At 46.4% G+C, this 16,850-nt stretch overlaps 1 protein-coding gene across 2 annotated transcripts in view; it reads left to right on the forward strand.

Annotated features, from left to right (window-relative positions):
- The first annotated feature begins 238 nt into the window (after positions 1-238).
- The window catches only part of PEX14 (peroxisomal biogenesis factor 14), a 158,174-nt gene continuing 141,562 nt past the window's right edge, over positions 239-16,850 (forward strand). The window contains exon 1 of one of the 2 annotated variants that reach the window (XM_003891094.5): positions 239-345. In XM_003891094.5, coding sequence (XP_003891143.1) covers positions 310-345 — 36 coding nt within the window. In that variant the 5' untranslated portion in view covers positions 239-309. Of the gene's footprint in view, positions 346-403; positions 424-16,850 lie in introns of those variants that run through there. The other variant, XM_017957121.3, reaches the window with a different exon arrangement.

Genomic DNA, 16,850 nt, shown 5'->3' on the forward strand with positions numbered 1-16,850 from the left:
GATCGTGCACTCCAGCATAGGCGAAGAGCGAAACTCCGTCTCAAAAAAAAAAACCCACCAAAACCCCAGAATAATACACATATAACAACGCAACAACGCAAAGAAGCTATAGACTTGGGATCTTCCTGGAAAGCAGAGATTAACGGAAACTATGCAAGGTGACCCGGACACCCGGGCTCCACCCTCTGCCCCAGTCCCCCACATCGACAGGCTCTGTTCCGGCTACCTTAGTCTGGGCGGGAGGGCGAGAGCGAGGGCGCCTGGGAGAAACCTCGCCCTGCGGCGGTTGATTAGTCAGGCCTCAGAAAGATGGCGTCTTCGGAGCAGGCAGAGCAGCCGAGCCAGGTAAGGGGAGTGGGACTACTCCGCTGTGCGGCGGAGACCCCGGCTGGAGGGGGCGCTGAGCATACGGCTGGGAGCCGGGTAGGGACCCCGAGTCTCCGAGGCTGGGGACCCCGACCTCTTGCCCCCTCCCGAGCCCCGCCCCTCCCCAGGTCCTCCCCGCCCGGCCCCTCCCCCGGTGACCCCTCTTTGACCACATTCCGGAGCCCGGGCTCTGGTGCTTGGCCTTGCCCCCGGGTCCCAACTTCCTGCCTGCCAGCACCTCTGGTCCCACTTGAGCTTGGCGGGGAGGGTGGCGGGACCTTTGGGAAGTCCTCAGCCTTGAGCTGCGAGGGCTTGAGAAGGAGTGGATAGATCGTTCCCGGCTGTCCCCTCCGGGGAGGGGCCTGATTCCATCAGGGTTCCCACTCCCTCACGGCCTCAGCCTCCTGGAGTGGCTGCCAGCCTCTTCATCTGTAGTCACCTTTGCGCTTTTCTCGTCAAGTTGGAGAGTCAGAAATAATATAGTCGAGCCCTCGCAGTGCGTTGATAGGAAAGGGACGCACTGTGAATAACAGACGCCACCAAGCTTTTGGCTGAGGACCCATCCTCGCTTCCCTGGGTTTGGTTTTGTTGGCCGAGAGCTCCGCTCTAGCTTTTCACCTGCAGATTCAGACAAATCCCACTCCAAAAAGGGGACAATAGGGACCAGTGTTGACGCCTGTGCCTCTGCGGTAGGGAGGCAGTGGATGATAAGGCCTCCGAAGGGGTTTATAGTCCAAAGGTGGGGTGGGGTGGGATGGGGTGAGGAGAAAAGGGCTAAGAGAGATCTTACATTTAACTGCGTATGTGCTGTCATGTTGAGGACAAATTACATCTATTATCTCGTTTAGTGTTCACTACAACGTTTATGAAGTGCAGGCTGTTAACCTCCATTTCACAGAAATGAATACTAAGGGTTTGTGACATGCCCCAAATCGTGTGCCCTGTTGAGCCTGTATTGTACCTGTGTGACTCCACTAGTCTTCCATATATTTTTGAGTTTAGTTAGGATTAGAATGAGGAAGAGGAAAATAGTTTCAACTTGGGGCCTCATTCCTCCTCTCCCACCTCCTTGAAACACGTCTAAGAGTTTTCAGCAACTTACTAGTATTTCACTTCCTTTAGAGGTAGAAGACCACCGCCTAGTGTTTCTTACTGTCTTATTCTGCGTATCTGTTACAGGAATTGCACTTAAAGGAGTTGGTGTGTTCCCCCATACTAGCTTCTATTAGCAGTGTGAATGATTCAGGAAGAAGATGTCTTGATTGTAAAACATGGGAAATAACAAGGACTGATTGTGGCCTTCTCACCATCAGGTGTTCTGGAGTTTGGCAAGTGTCTTGCGAGGAGGGCCTCTCCTTTCTTGCCTTACCACATTTAGTTTGTGAAATACTGAGGCATCTTGGGGTCTGGGTTTCTCTTGAATTGTTTTGTGTTAGGAATGCCCGCAGGCTGGGATTGAACGGTGTCCTCAGTTCCTGATTCTTTTTTCTTTTTTGAGACAGAGTTTCTCTCTGTCACCCATGCTGGAGTGCATTGGCACAATTTCGGCTCACTGCAACCTCTGCCTCCCGGGTTCGAGCTATTCTCCTGCCTCAGCCTCCCAAGTAGCTGGGACTACAGGTGCCTGCCACCACACCTGACTAATTTTTGTATTTTTAGTGGAGATGGGTTTCACCATGTTGGCCAGGCTGGTCTTGAACTCCTGACTTCAAGTGATCTGCCTGCCTCAGCCTCCCAAAGTGCTGAGATTGTATGCGTGAGCCACCATGCCCGGCTCTGTTCCTGATTCTTACAGGACATTTAATTTGCTAGTGCTGTAAACAGTACTAAAAATCTTGCCACTTGGAGCCATTGTCATGCCCAAGGATTCTTTTGGTTTTGCAAGTTTGCCTTCTCTGTATATATATTTAATAGAAAAGGATCTAAGGTCCTTTAAGGGGGCATGGCCATCACTTACTTGATTTTCAGCTCTGCTTCTTCTTTGCCCTGCTTTCCAAAGCTGGTAGAGGTAGGATAGCAACAGAACATGCCAGCAGCCTGGCGGAAAAACTTGAACTTTTTTTTTTTTTTTTTGAGACACAGTCTCGGTCTGTCGCCCAGGCTAGAGTGCAGTGGCGCGATCTCGGCTCACTGCAACCTCTGTCTCCTGGGTTCATGCCATTCTCCTGCCTCAGCCTCCCGAGTAGCTGGGACTACAGGTGCCTACCAGCATGCCTGGCTAATTTTTTATATTTTTAGTAGAGATGGGGTTTCACCGTGTTAGCCAGGATGGTCTCGATCTCCTGACCTCGTGATCCGCCCGCCTTGGCCTCCCAAAGTGCTGGGATTACAGGCGTGAGCCACCGCGCCCAGCCAAAGCTTGAACTTTTCTTACCAGATTCTATCGCTATCTAACAAGTAGCAAATGCACACTTTTTTAATGAAGCAACGCTCTTCAGCAACTGTTTGTTTCATTTTCAAGTCTTGATCAATCCAGTTTCCCATTTCTCCGATTAAAGCAGTATAGGATTGAAAGGATTGTTTAGCTAATTCCCCCACACCTGGTTTGCTGTGTAGGGTTAGAACCGTGGGGCTGAGCCAGTATTCTGTCTCTCACAGAAAGTTTGTTTGTTAGCCTTGTCCTATCAGTCTCTGGTTTCTAGTGATTAAAGGTGAATAACCTTCTCTTCCCTTGAGAGGCAGTGTAGAATAGTGGTTACAAGTACAGGCTCTAAAGCCAGACCCTCTGGCTTGGAATCCTAACTCCACTAACTTACCAGCAATGTGATCTTGGACAGGTCTACTTAATTTTTCTGGACTTAATTTCTCCATGTGTGAAACAGGAAAAATACTAGGACCTATCTCATAGAGTTGCTCTGAGGGCCAAATGAGTTATTTATTTATTTATTTATTTTTGAGACCGAGTCTCACTCTGTTGCCCAGGCTGGAGTGCAGTGGCACGATCTTGGCTCACTGCAACCTCTCCCTCCCTGGTTCAAGTGATTCTCCTGCTTCAGCCTCCCAAGTAGCTAGGACTACAGGTATGCACCACCATGCCTGGCTAATTTTTGTATTTTTTTTTTTTTAAGTAGAGATGGGTTTCACCGTATTGGACAGGCTGGTCTCAAACTCCTCACCTCAGGTAATCCACCCGCCTCAGCCTCTCAAAGTGCTTGGGATTACAGGCGTGAGCCACTGCGCCTGGCCCTAAATCAGTTATTTATGTAAAAGTGCCAGAACAGTGCCTGAAACAATGTGTTGTCTATTATTATTATTCAATTTAATAAGTTCTGAATTTGCACTCACTAATGGATCTAAACTTTCCTGAAGTTCTATTACAACATCTTTTGGGGTATCATTTTTCATGTGTTGACTACTTGTCTAGTAAAGTTCTTTTATTCAGAAGTAATTCCTTAAAATTTCAAGGAATGCCCTGAATGTTAGTGTTTATGCTAGCTGTCCTTCATTACTTTTGCACTTCAGGAACATACTTTTTCTTTTTTTTTATTATACTTTAAGTTCTAGGGTACATGTGCACAATGTGCAGGTTTGTTACATATGTATAGTTGTGCCGTGTTGGTGTGCTGCACCCATCAACTCGTCATTTACATCAGGTATAACTCCCAATGCCATCCCTCCCCGCTCCCCCAGGAACATACTTTTTCATAATGGTATAGTCTTTTTAGTCTATCCTCAAGGTGATTTGTTGGAATTTCATTTATTGCTTCCTTTGTTCTGTGTTCCCCACATTGCTCTGTTTTACGTGGTTGATCTATTGATTGAGACAGGGTCTAACTCTGTCACCAGAGTGCGGTGGTGTGATCATGGCTCACTGCATCTTTGCCCGCCCGGGCACAGGCAGTCCTTTTGTCTCAGCCTCCTGAGTAACTGGATCTATAGGTGCACACCATCATGCCTGGCTAAAGTATTTTTAAAACAGTTTTTGTAGTGGTGAGTTCCTGGCTGGGCGTGGTGGCTCATACCTGTAATCTCAGCACTTGGGGAGGCTGAGGTGGGAGGATCGCTTGAGGTCAGGAGTTTGAGACCAGCCTTTGCAATATAGGGAGACCTCATTCCTAAGAAAATTTAAAAATTAGCCAGGCATGGTAGCGCTTGCCTGTGGTCCCAGCTACATAGGAGGCTGAGGCGAGAGCATCACTTGGGCCTGGGAGGTTGAGGCTGTAGTGAACGATGATTGTGCTACTGCACTCCAGCCTGGGTGAGAGAGCAAGACCCTGTTTGGGGGGAAAAAAAAGAGAGAGAGAGAGAGAGAGAAAGTGCTGAGATTATAAGCATGAGCCACCACGCGCAGCCAGCATGGCTGATCTCTCATGGAAGTCCTTTCTGGTGTGTACATGTTGAAGCCCGTAGGAATGAGAAACGTTATCTCTATTTCCCAACTTTCCTACTAGCTTTTCTTCCTTCGCTGAACAACAGAGGCATGGTTCAGTCTGATTACTTCACAGTTACTGAGTATTGAGTATTACTGTGGAAGGTAGATTTCCTATCTGTAGAGGTTCACTGAGTACGGTAAATTTTGCATTCAGAGGCTACAGAAGCAGGCAGGGAGAAGAGCAGAGTGAAAGAGTGGAAGAGCATGGCCTCACATCCTGGCAGGTTTTGGTGGAACTTCATCACTCACAACTATTGGACTTATCACTCCACATTTCTGAGTATGTTTTCTCCTCTGTAAAACGAGAGCAATAATAGTTACCCTAAAGCCGGGTGTGGTGGTGCATGTCTGTAGTTCCAGCTACTCAGGAGGCTGAGGCTGGAGGATTGCTTGAGCCCAGGAGTTGGAGTCTAGTGCACGATGATCACATATGTGAATAAACCACTGTACTCCAGCCTGAACAGGGTGAAACCCTATTGCTTAAAAAATAAATAAAATAAAAAATAATTACCCTTTTAGTGTTGACTGAGATCACAGCTGTGAAGAGCACCTGCTGCATGGTAAGTGCCCAGAGTTAGTTTCCTTCTCCCAGTCTTTACATGTGGTTCTGAGAGTCTGTTGAACTCTTGAATAACAGTAGGTCAGACAAGGTATTTGCCCTCTCAACTTTTTTTTTTTCTTTTTTTTTTTGAGACGGAGTCTCCCTTCCCTCTGTTGCCCAGGCTGGAGTGCAGTGGCTCAATCTTGGCTCACTGCACCCTTAGCCTCCTGGGTTCAAGAGGTTCTCCTGCCTCAGCCTCCTGAGTAGCTGGGACTACAGGTGCGTGCCACCATGCTTGGCTAACTTTTTTTTTTTTGAGATGGAGTCTTGTTCTGTCTGCCGATCTGGAGTACAGTGGCACGATCTCGGCTCACTGCAACCTCTGCCTCCTGGGTTCAAGAGATTCTCCTGTCTCAGCCTCCTGAGTAGCTGGGACTACAGGTACCTGCCACCACGCCCAGCTAATTTTTTTGTATTTTCAGTAGAGACGGGGTTTCGCCATGTTGGCCAGGCTAGTCTTGAACTCTAGACCTCAGGTGATCCACCTGCCTCGGCCTCCCACGGTGTTGGGATTACAGGCATGAGCCTTGCACCCGGCCTCAACTTTTTATTTTGAAAAATTTCTCACATAGAGAAAAGTTGAAAGGATAATACTGAGAACTTCTGTAAAATTCCCATAAAAACTTCACCAAGATACACTGTTCACATTTTGCTGAATTTCCTTATGTCAGTATCTATCTATGTATCTATCTACCTATCTATCTATCTATCTATCTACCTATCTATCTATCTATCCATCCATCCATACATACATATTTTTTTTGGGGGGGGAAGGATTTCTAGTAAGTTACAGACATCAAGGATTTTTCATCCTAAAATATTTCACCTTGTCTCTCATAAGAGTAAGGTTATTATTCCCCTACATAACCACAATACCATTATCATAGAAGAAATTTAAGTGTTGATAAATAATATTATTTAAAACAGAATCTGCACTCAAATTTTCACACTTAAAACAAATCAGGATCTAGTGAAGCAACAGAGTTTGCATTGATTTGTTTCTTTAGTTTCTTTCTTTCTTTTTTTTGTTTGAGATGGAGTCTTGCTCTGTTGCCCAGGCTGGAGTGCAGTGATGCAATCTTGGCTCACTACAACCTCTGCCTCCTGGGTTCAAGAGATTCTCCTGTCTCAGCTTCCCAAGTAGCTGGAATTGCAGGTTGCCCACCACCATGCCTGGCTAATTTTTTTGTATTTTTAGTAGAAACAGGGTTTTGCCATGTTGGCCAGGATGGTCTTGAACCACTGACCTCAAGTGATCCACCCACCTCGGCTTCCCACAGTGCTGGGAGCCACCATGCCCAACCTTAAACTTTTTTGTTTGTTTGTTTGTTTTTTGAGACAGGGTCTTACTCTGTCACCCAGTCTGGAGTGGAGAGGTGTTATCACAGCTCACTGTAGCCTTGACCTCCTGGATTCAAGTGATCCTCTAGCCTCAGCCTCCCGAGTAGCTGGGACTATAGTCGTGCACTATGATGCCCAGCTATTTATTTTTTGTAGAGGTCAGGTCTCGCTGTGTTGCCCAGGCTGGTCTCGAACTCCTGACCTCAAGCGAGCCTCCCGCCTTAGTTTCCCAGGCTCCTTTTACTTAACGTATATTTTTGAGATTCATTCATGATGAGGAACAGCGAGTTTATTATCATGACTTTATATAGTTATATAGTTACTACATTGTATGAATGTGTTTGGCCATTTATTATTAACCATTCTACTCTTTTTTTTTTTTTTTTTTTGAGACAATATCTGGCTCTGTTGCCCAGGCTGAAGTGCAGTGGTACGATTTCGGCTCATTGCAAACTCTGCTTCCCAAGCTCAAGCCATCTCCTACCTCAGCTCCTCTGGTAGCTGGGATCACAGGCACATGCCACCACACCTGGCTAATTATTTTTGTAGTTTTTGTAGAGATGGGGTTTTACCATGTTGCCCAGGCTAGTCTTGAACTCTTGAGCTCAAGCAATCTGCCTGCCTGGGCCTCCCAAAGTGCTGAGATTACCAGTGTGAGTGACCACACCTGGCTACCATTCTACTTTTTTTTTTTTTTTTCTTTTTTTTTTTTTTTTGAGACTGAGTCTTGCTCTGTTGCCAGGCTGGAGTGCAATGGCGCGATCTCGGCTCACTGCAACCTCTGCCTCCTGGGTTCCGGTGATTCTCCTGCCTCAGCCTCCCAAGTAGCTGGGACTACGGGCACGTGCCGCCACGCCCAGCTAGTTTTTATATTTTTAGTAGAAATGGGGTTTCTCGATGTTGGCCAGGATGGTCTCGATCTCTTGACCTCATGATCCGCCTGCCTCATCCTCCCAAAGTGCTGGGATTACAGGTGTCAGCCACCGTGCCTGGCCGGAGCCATTTTGCTTTTAATGGACACTAGATTGTTTCACTTTTGGGGTCATTACAAATACTACTGCTGTGACAACACCTGTACATGTCTTTTTGTGAACATAATACGTGCATTTCTGGTGAGTTCATCTACATTTTTTATTTTTTATGGTATTGACATGTTTGGAGAGTCTGGACTACTTGTTTTGTGAAATGTTCCACCATCTGGATTTGTCTGATTTGTTCCCTTATGTTTAGATCCAGGTTAAACATTCTTTTGTGAGAATATTAAATAAGTTACATTGTGTCTATCTGTGTATCACATCTGGAGGAACCTGTCCCATTGTTGAAGATTAAGTTTGATTGCCTGGTTAAGGTGGTGTCTATCACATTTCTCCATCATAAAGGTAACTTGCTAAACTAGTTGCTTTCTTTGCAACTTTGCTAGTATTTTTTTAAATTTTTGAGACAGGGTCTCACTCTGTCACCCTGGCTAGAGTGCAGTGGCACAGTCATGGCTCACTTGCAGTCTTGACCTCCTGGGCTCGAGGAATCCTCCTGCCTTGGCCTCCCAAAGTGCTAGGATTACAGATGTGAACCTGGCCAAGTTTTTTTTTTTTTTTTTGAGATGGAGTCTTGCTCTGTCTCTAGGCTGGAGTACAGTGGTGTGATCTCGGCTCACCGCAATCTCCGCCTCCCAGGTTCAAGTGATTGTCCTGCCTTAGCCTCTGGAGTAGCTGGGACTACAGGTGTGCACCACCACGCCTGGCTAACTTTTTGTATTTTAGTAGAGACGGGGTTTCACTATGTTCGCCAGGATGGCCTCGATCTCCTGACCTCGTGATCTGCCCGCCTAGGCCTCCCGAAGTGCTGGGATTACAGGCATGAGCCACCGCGCCCAGCCTGGCCAAGTTTTTGTCACTATTTTAGATTTAATATTTTATTGACTGACAAAGTCTTATGGCCTAAACTTTACTGTGGAATTCGAATAGGTGTGTTGTGATCAGTTTGAGTTTTGACAAATTGTGTATACCTGTGTAACCACTACCGCCCCTAAACCTGTGTAACCAACACTGCCACAAGCAAGATCAGTAGTTTCAGTATCCCTAAATGTTCCCTTACACCCCTTCCCAGTGAATCCTTGCCTGTGGTCCTAGGAAATCTGAACTGTTTTCTATTACTATAAATTATATTTGTCCCTCCTAGAATTTCATATGGATGAATTCATTATGTATTCTTTTATGTCTTTTTTTTTTTTGAGATGGAGTCTTGCTCTGTTGCCCAGGCTGGAGTGCAGTGGCGCGATCTCCACTCACTGCAAGCTCTGCCTCCCGGGTTCACGCCGTTCTCCTGCCTCAGCCTCCCTAGAAGCTGGGACTACAGGTGCCCGCCACCACACCTGGCTAATTTTTTTTTTATTTTTTTTTATTTTTAGTGGAGACAGGGTTTCACTGTGTTCGCCAGGATGGTCTCGATCTCCTGACCTCGTGATCTGCCCGTCTAGGCCTCCCAGAGTGCTGGGATTACAGGTGTGAGCTACCGCGCCCAACCTCTTGTGTCTTTTTTTTTTTTTGAGATGGAGTCTCACTCTGTCGCCCAGGCTGGAGTGCAGTGGCACAATCTCGGCTCAATGGAACCTCCGCCTCCCGGGTTCACACCATTCTCCTGCCTCAGCCTCCCGAGTAGCTGGGACTACAGGTGCCCGCCACCTCGCCTGGCTAATTTTTTGCATTTTTAGTAGAGACGGGGTTTCACCGTGTTAGCCAGGATGGTCTCGATTTCCTGACCTTGTGATCCGCCTGCCTTGGCCTCCCAAAGTGCTGAGATTACAGGCGTGAGCCACCGAGCCCAGCCTTCTTTTACGTCTTTTTTGGCTCAGAATAATGTTTGTGAAATTTATTCATGTTATTGTATATATCAGTAATTATCAGTAATGAATTACCTTTTTTTTTTTTTTTTTTTTTTTTGAGATGATATTTCGCTCTTGCTGCCCAGGTTGGAGTGAAGTGGTGCAATCTTGGCTCACTGCAACCCCTGCCTCCCGGGTTCAAGAGATTCTCCTGGGTGGGTGCGGTGGCTCACGCCTGTAATCCCAGCACTTTGGGAGGCCTAGGCGGGTGGATCACCTGAGGTTGGGAGTTCGAGACCAGCCTGACCAATGTGGAGAAACCCTGTCTTTACTAAGAATACAAAGTTGGCCTGGTGTGGTGGCACATGCCTATAATCCCAGCTACTAGGGAGGCTGAGGCAGGAGAATTGCTTGAACCTGGGAGGTGGAGGTTGCGGTGAGCCAAGATCGTGCCATTGCACTCCAGCCTGAGCAACAAGAGTGAAACTCCGTCTCAAAAAAAAAGAGATTCTCCTGCCTCAGCTTTCCAGTAGCTGGGATTACAGACACCCACCACCATAGCTGGCTAATTGGCTAATTTTTTGAATTTTTAGTAGAGACAAGGTTTCACCATGTTGGCCAGGGTGGTCTTGAACCCCTGACCTCAAATGCTTTGCCCACCTTGGCCTCCCAAAGTGCTGGGATTACATGTGTGAGCCACTGCGCCCAGCCAATTTTTTTTTATTTAGTAGAGATGGGGTTTCACTGTGTTGGTCAGGCTGGTCTTCAACTCCTGACCTCAGGTGATCCATCTACCTTGGCCTCCCAATGTGTTGGCATTACAGGCGTGAGCCACTGTGCCTGGCCATGAATTACTTTTTACTACTGAGTAGTATTCCATCGTATGGATGGCTGTACCTCAATTTGTTGATCAGTTCACTAGTTGATCGACATTTGTAGTAGTTTTTGATTCCCGAGCAACAGTATTACCACAAATTTAGCAGCTTAGCATAGCACACATTGATTATCTTATGGTTTCTGTGGGTCAGGAGTCAGGAAACCGCTGGGCTGAGTTTCACCAGGCTACTATTGAGAAACCTGTCGGGACTGTGGTCGCACACAAGGCTTGACTGGGGAGGGGTCTGCTTCCTAGCTTGTGTGCTTGTTGGTGGCATTCAGTTCCTTATGGACCATGAGACTGGAGACTTTAGTTTGTTACTGTCAGCCAACGGCCGCCCTCAGTTTTTTGCCAAATGAGTCTTCCCACTTGCCTCCTCAAAGCCAGCAAAAGGGAGAGTCTGTTAGTAAAATGGACATTACCACCATGTATCTTACCCATATTAATGCAATCACGTACATGCTGTCACCTTTGCCATATTCTGTTGGCCAGAAGCAAGTAACAGATCCTGCCCACATTTGAGGAGAAGGAACAGCACAGGGGCATGGATACCAGGAGGTGGGGATCATGGGGTCGCCTTAGAGTCTGTTCGCCACAGGATTGCTTCTAATTCTGGGCTACTGTGAGTATTCGTGTGTGTATAAGTGTTTGTGAGGACATATTGTTCATTTTTCTTGGGAAATAACCTGTGAGTGGAATGGTAGGGTCATGTAATAAGTATGTTTAGCTTTGTAAGAAACTGTCTAAATGTTTTTAGCCATTCTAGTGAGTGTGTAGTGTTATTTATTTGTGTGTGTGTGTGTGTGTGTGTGTGTGTGTGTTTTTGAGACAGGGTCTTTCTTTGTCATCCAAGCTGGAGTGCAGTGGTGTGATCATAGCTCACTGTAATCTCCAAGTCCTGGGCTCAAGTGATCTTCCAGCCTCAGCCTCCCGAGTAGCTAAGACTACAGGTGCATGCTACCATGCCCAGCTGATTAATATTTTGAATTTTTGTAGAGAGGGGGTCTCGCTGTGTTGCTCAGGCTAGTCTTGAACTTCTGGACCTCAGTAGCCCTCCTACCTCTGCCTCCCAAAGTGCTGGAATTACAAGCATGAACCACAGGGCCGAGCCTAAATGTTTTTTGTTTTTATGATGCTGTTATATTTATAGATTTTATTTTTTAATTATTCAATGCTACTATGTAGAAATAAAATTGAATTTTATATATTGGCCTTGTATCTGCAACCTTGTTAACTCTTAATTCTATTAGCTTTTTTTTTTTTTTTTTTTAAACCGGGGCTTCACTCGGTCGCCCGGGCTGGAGTGCAGTGGCCGGATCTCAGCTCACTGCAAGCTCCGCCTCCTGGGTTCACGCCATTCTCCTGCCTCAGCCTCCCAAGTAGCTGGGACTACAGGCGCCCGCCACCTCGCCCGGCTAGTCGGCTAGTTTTTTGTATTTTTTAGTAGAGACAGGGTTTCACCATGTTAGCCAGGGTGGTCTCGATCTCCTGACCTTGTGATCTGCCCGTCTCGGCCTCCCAAAGTGCTGGGATTACAGGCTTGAGCCACCGCGCCCGGCCTTTTTTTTTTTTTTGAGACACACTTGCGCTCTGTCACCCAGGCTGGAGTGCAGTAGTGTGCTTTTGGCTCACTGAAAACCTCCACCTCCTGGGTTCAAGCGGTTTTCCTGTCTCAGACTCCCTAGTAGCTGGGATTACAGGTGCCCGCCACTACGCCCGGCTAATTTTTTTGTATTTTTAGTAGAGACGGGGTTTCACCATGTTAGCCAGGCTGGTCTTGAACTCCTGACATTAGGTGATCTGCCAGCCCCAGCCTCCCAAAGTGCTGGGATTACAGGTGTGAGCCACCGCGCCCGGCCTCTAGCACCTTTTTTGTACATTCCTTGTGATTTCTCTGTAGATGATGGTATAGTCTGCAAATAAAGACAGCTTTACTTCTTGCCTTCCCATTAATATGCTTTTAATTTTTCTTGCTTTATTGCACTGTCTAGGACTTTTGAGTGTAATGTTAAAAGGAACAGTGGAAGTGGATGTCCTTGCTTTGTTCCCGATTTGGGGGGAAATATTTTTAGTCATCTACAGTTAAGTGTTAGCTATAGGTATTTTGTAGTAGGTACCTTTGTCAAGTTGAAGAAATTCAACTTTCATTTTTAGTTGGCTGAGTTTTTTTTTTTTTAATCATATGTGTTTTGAGGCCAGGTACAGTGGCTCACGCCTGTAATCCCAGCATTTTGGGAGGCTGAAGCAGGAGGATTGCTTGAGGCCAGGAGTTCGAGACCAGCCTGGGCAACATAGTGAGGCCCTATCTCTATACAAAATTTTTAAAAATGAGTCTGACATGGTGGCACATACCTGGAGTCCTAGCTACTCGGGAGGCTGAGGCAGGAGGATGACTTGAGCCCTGGAGTTCTAGGTTACAGTGAGCTGTGTCACACTACTACTGTACTACAAGCTGGCTGAAAGATGGAGACTCTGTCTCTTTTTTTTTTGAGACAGATTCTTGCTCTGTCACCCAGGCTGGAGTGCAGTGGTACGATCTCGGCTCACTGCAACCTCCGCCTCCCAGGTTCAAGCGATTCTCTGCCTCAGCCTCCTGAGTAGCTGGGATTACAGGCGCCCGCCACCACGCCTGGCTAATTTTTTTTGTGTTTTTAGTAGAGATGGTGTTTCACCATGTTGGTCAGGCTGGTCTTGAACTCCTGACCTTGTGATCTGCCCACCTCAGCCTCCCAAAGTGCTGGGATTATAGGCGTGAGCCACCGCGCCCAGCCTGAGACTGTCTCTTAAAAAAAAAAAAATTATTTTTGAATGTTGTCAGATGCTCTTTTTTGTCTCTACTGAGTTGATCCTTTTGTTTTCTTCCTTTCTTTTATTAATATGGTGATTTATGTTGATTGATTTTTGAAATGGTAAGCCAATTTTTTATTATTTGGATAAATTCTACTTAATACGTTATTCTTTTTATATATTGCTGGACTTGATAGTATTTTGTTAAGGATTTTTACATTTATGTTTGTGAGGGATATTGGTCTATAGTTTTTTTGTATGTGGATGTGTAAAATCTTTAGTTTTTATGTCAAGATAGTAGTGGCCTCATGGAGTGAGTTTGGCAGTTTTTTTTTGTATTCTTTGAAACAGTTTATATAAGATTGCCATTATTTCTTCCTTAAATGTTTGATAGTATTCACCGGTAAAGCCATCTGGGCCTAGAGTTTTCTTTTTAAGTTTTAATTGTATACTTTATTACTTTTTTTTTTTTCTGAGACAGAATCTTGCCTTGTCGCCAGGCTGGAGTGCAGTGGCGTGATCTCAGCTCACTGCAACCTCCACCTGCCAGGTTCAAGTGATTCTCCTGCCTCAGCCTCCCAAATATCTGGGACTACAGGCATGTGCCACCACACCAAGCTAATTTTTGTATTTTTAGTAGAGACGGGATTTCACCGTGTTGGCCAGGATGGTCTCTGTCTCTTGACTTTGTGATCCGTCCACCTCGGCCTCCCAAAGTGCTGGGATTACAGGCATGAGCTACCGTGCCTGGCCTACTTTTTTTTGTTTTTAAGATGGAGTCTAACTCTGTTGCCCAGGCTGGAGTGCAATGGCTCGATCTTGGCTCACTGCAACCTCTCCCTCCTGAGTTCAAGGGATTCTTCTGCCTTAGTCTCCTGAGTAGCTGGGATTACAGGCATGTGTTACCATGCCTGGCTAATTTTTGTATTTTTAGTTGAGATGGGGTTTTACCACCTTGGCCAGGCTAGTCTTGAACTCCTGACCTCAAGTGATCTACCTGCCTCAGCCTCCTGAAGTATTGGGATTCCAGGCATCAGCCACTGTACCTGGCCTATTACTTTTTTTACTTACATATTTTTAAATTATGTATTTAGTTTTAAAAATAGACGTGAGGCTATTAAACTTTTTTATTTTTTCCAGAGTCAGTTTTGGTATGTTTTGTCTCCAGGAATTTGTCCTTATTTCAGCTATCTCAGCTCTCTGCAACCTTTGCTTCCTGAGTAAAAGCAATTCTCCTACCTCAGCCTCTTGAGTAGCTGGGTTTACAGGCGCCTGCCACCATGCTTGGCTAATTTTTGTATTTTCAGTGGAGATGGGGTTTCACTGTATTGGCCAGGCTGGTCCTCGAACTCCTGACCTCAGGTGATCCACCCTCCCAAAATGCTGGGATTACGGGTGTGAGCCACCGCACCCGGCCTGAAATTTTTGTTTTACATATTATACTTTTCATGTCTAGAAATTCTGTTTTCTTTTTTTTTTTTGAGATGGAATCTCACTCTGTTGCCCAGGCTGGAGTGTAGTGGCATGATCTCAGCTCACTGCAAGCTCCGTCTCCCGGGTTCACCCCATTCTCCTGTCTTAGCCTCTTGAGTAGCTGGGACTACAGGTGCCTGCCACCATGCCTGGCTAATTTTTTTTTTTTTTTTTGTATTTTTAGTAGAGAAGGGATTTCACCATGTTAGCCAGGACGTTCTCGATCTCTTGACCTCGTGATCCACCCGCCCTGGCCTCCCAAAGTGCTGGGATTATAGGCGTGAGCTACTGCGCCTGGCCATGTGTAGAAATTTTTGATTGGATGCTGGATATTGTGAGTTCAGTATTGTTGAGGTTCTGGATTTCGTGGTCTTTAAAGAGTATTTAAAGCTTTATTCTTCTGGGCAGTTTTTTATGGTTTAGTTTTATTATTTCGAGTTGTTTTTTAGCTTTGTTAGAGTGGGTCTGGATAATCTTTAATCTAGGGATCGTTTGACCTCCCCTACCAAGATGTGGCCCTTCTAGGTCTCTCCTGAATGCCCTGTGAGGACACTCCAGTCTGGCTGCTTGGGACTCGTGATTCCCCAGAGTTCTAAAAAATGTTCAGCTCATAGCTTCTTCATCACTGTGGAGTTTCACCCTATCCATGCACACATTTTAGTATTCAGCAAAGACCTGAGAGAACATCCAGGCAGATTTCTGGAGCACTTTTTCTGCATAGCTGTTTCTTTCTGAAGTCTGTCCTGCAGCTTTCAGCTGCCTTGGCCTCCCTGAACTCTCATCTCTGTCTCTTGAACTCAGGTGGACTGCATGCTCTGCTGGGGATCCCCCTCTCTCTCCTGGGTCTGAAATGTGTCTCCTGGAAGGAAGCTAGAGTGATTTTAGGGCTCCAGTAATTTGTTTCTCTGCTTTCAGGGATCATAGTCCTGCACTGCCTGCTGTCCAATGTGTACACACAGTGGTTTTATTTATTTGGCTTAGTTTTCTAGTTGTTTACAGTGGGAGGGCAAATCTGTTCCCTGTTACTCCATCATGACCCGAAGCTGACTTTGAGCAGAGGAGTGACATGAAATAACTTATCATCTCCTCTAATCCTGAATGTGAGGTGGTGGTATTATTCCCGTTATTCCCATAGATGAGGAAACTGAGGCTCAGAGAGGTTGAGCAGCGTACCCCCAAATCACTGAGTTGTTTTTTTCTTTTTTTTTTTTTTTGAGATGGAGTTTTGCTCTGTCGCCCAGGCTGGAGTGCAGTGGCATGATGTTGGCTCACTGCAAGCTCCGCCTCCTGGGTTCACGCCATTCTCCTGCCTCAGCCTCCTGAATAGCTGGGACTATAGGCGCCGCCACCACGCCTGGCTAATTTTTAGTAGAGACGGGGTTTCACTGTGTTAGCCAGGATGGTCTTGATCTCCTGACCTTGTGATCCACCCACCTCGGCCTCCCAAAGTGCTGGGATGACAGCGTGAGCCACTGCGCCCGGCCTCACTGAGTTCTTAATGCCACAGCTTGTGTACTTTCTGTCATGCCACTGCATCTCAAAGGATATTGGTAGGATTGAATCTTATTCCCAGCAGAAGACTACACAGACTAGCTTAGGACATGTCTGGAGTCACAGTCACTGGGCAGAAGCAGGATGGGTACTCCTAGACCTGGAGCTTCTGCCAGTTGCTCAAATCCATGAGCTGCTTGTGAGCTTGTTCTTTGTTGGGCAGCAGGTCAGGATCTGGGAACGCCTTCCAGTTGGGGAAGGTCAGAGCCTTGGCAGCAGGAGTGAGAGCACCTTTGTCTCTACCAAAAGAAAAGCGTTTCTCTCTCTGCCGCCGTAGTCTTTGCCTGACTTGTGTTTTAAAACAGTTGTCTGCTTTTGCTTTCTTCCCTTCCTGCTCTCCCCATTCGGGCCTCTGAGGATCCCAGGCATGGATTGCCTTATATCTGTTTCTTATATTGTTACAATACATGCCTGTGGGTAGTTTCTGAGCCTTTTTTTTTTTTTTTTCTTGAGACAGGGTCTTACTCTGTTACCCAGGCTGGAGTGCAGTGGTGTGATCACAGCTCACCACAGCCTCAACCTCCTGGACTCAGTTGATCCTCCCACTTCAGCCTGCTGGGTAGCTGGGACTTACAGGCATGTGCCACCATGCCTGGCTAATTTTTGTGTTTTTTTAGTAGAGACAGGGTTTTGTCATGTTGCTCAGGCTGGTCTTGAACTC

Source organism: Papio anubis, chromosome 1, assembly GCF_008728515.1.
Source record: "Papio anubis isolate 15944 chromosome 1, Panubis1.0, whole genome shotgun sequence".
Classification (NCBI taxonomy): Eukaryota; Metazoa; Chordata; class Mammalia; order Primates; family Cercopithecidae; genus Papio; species Papio anubis.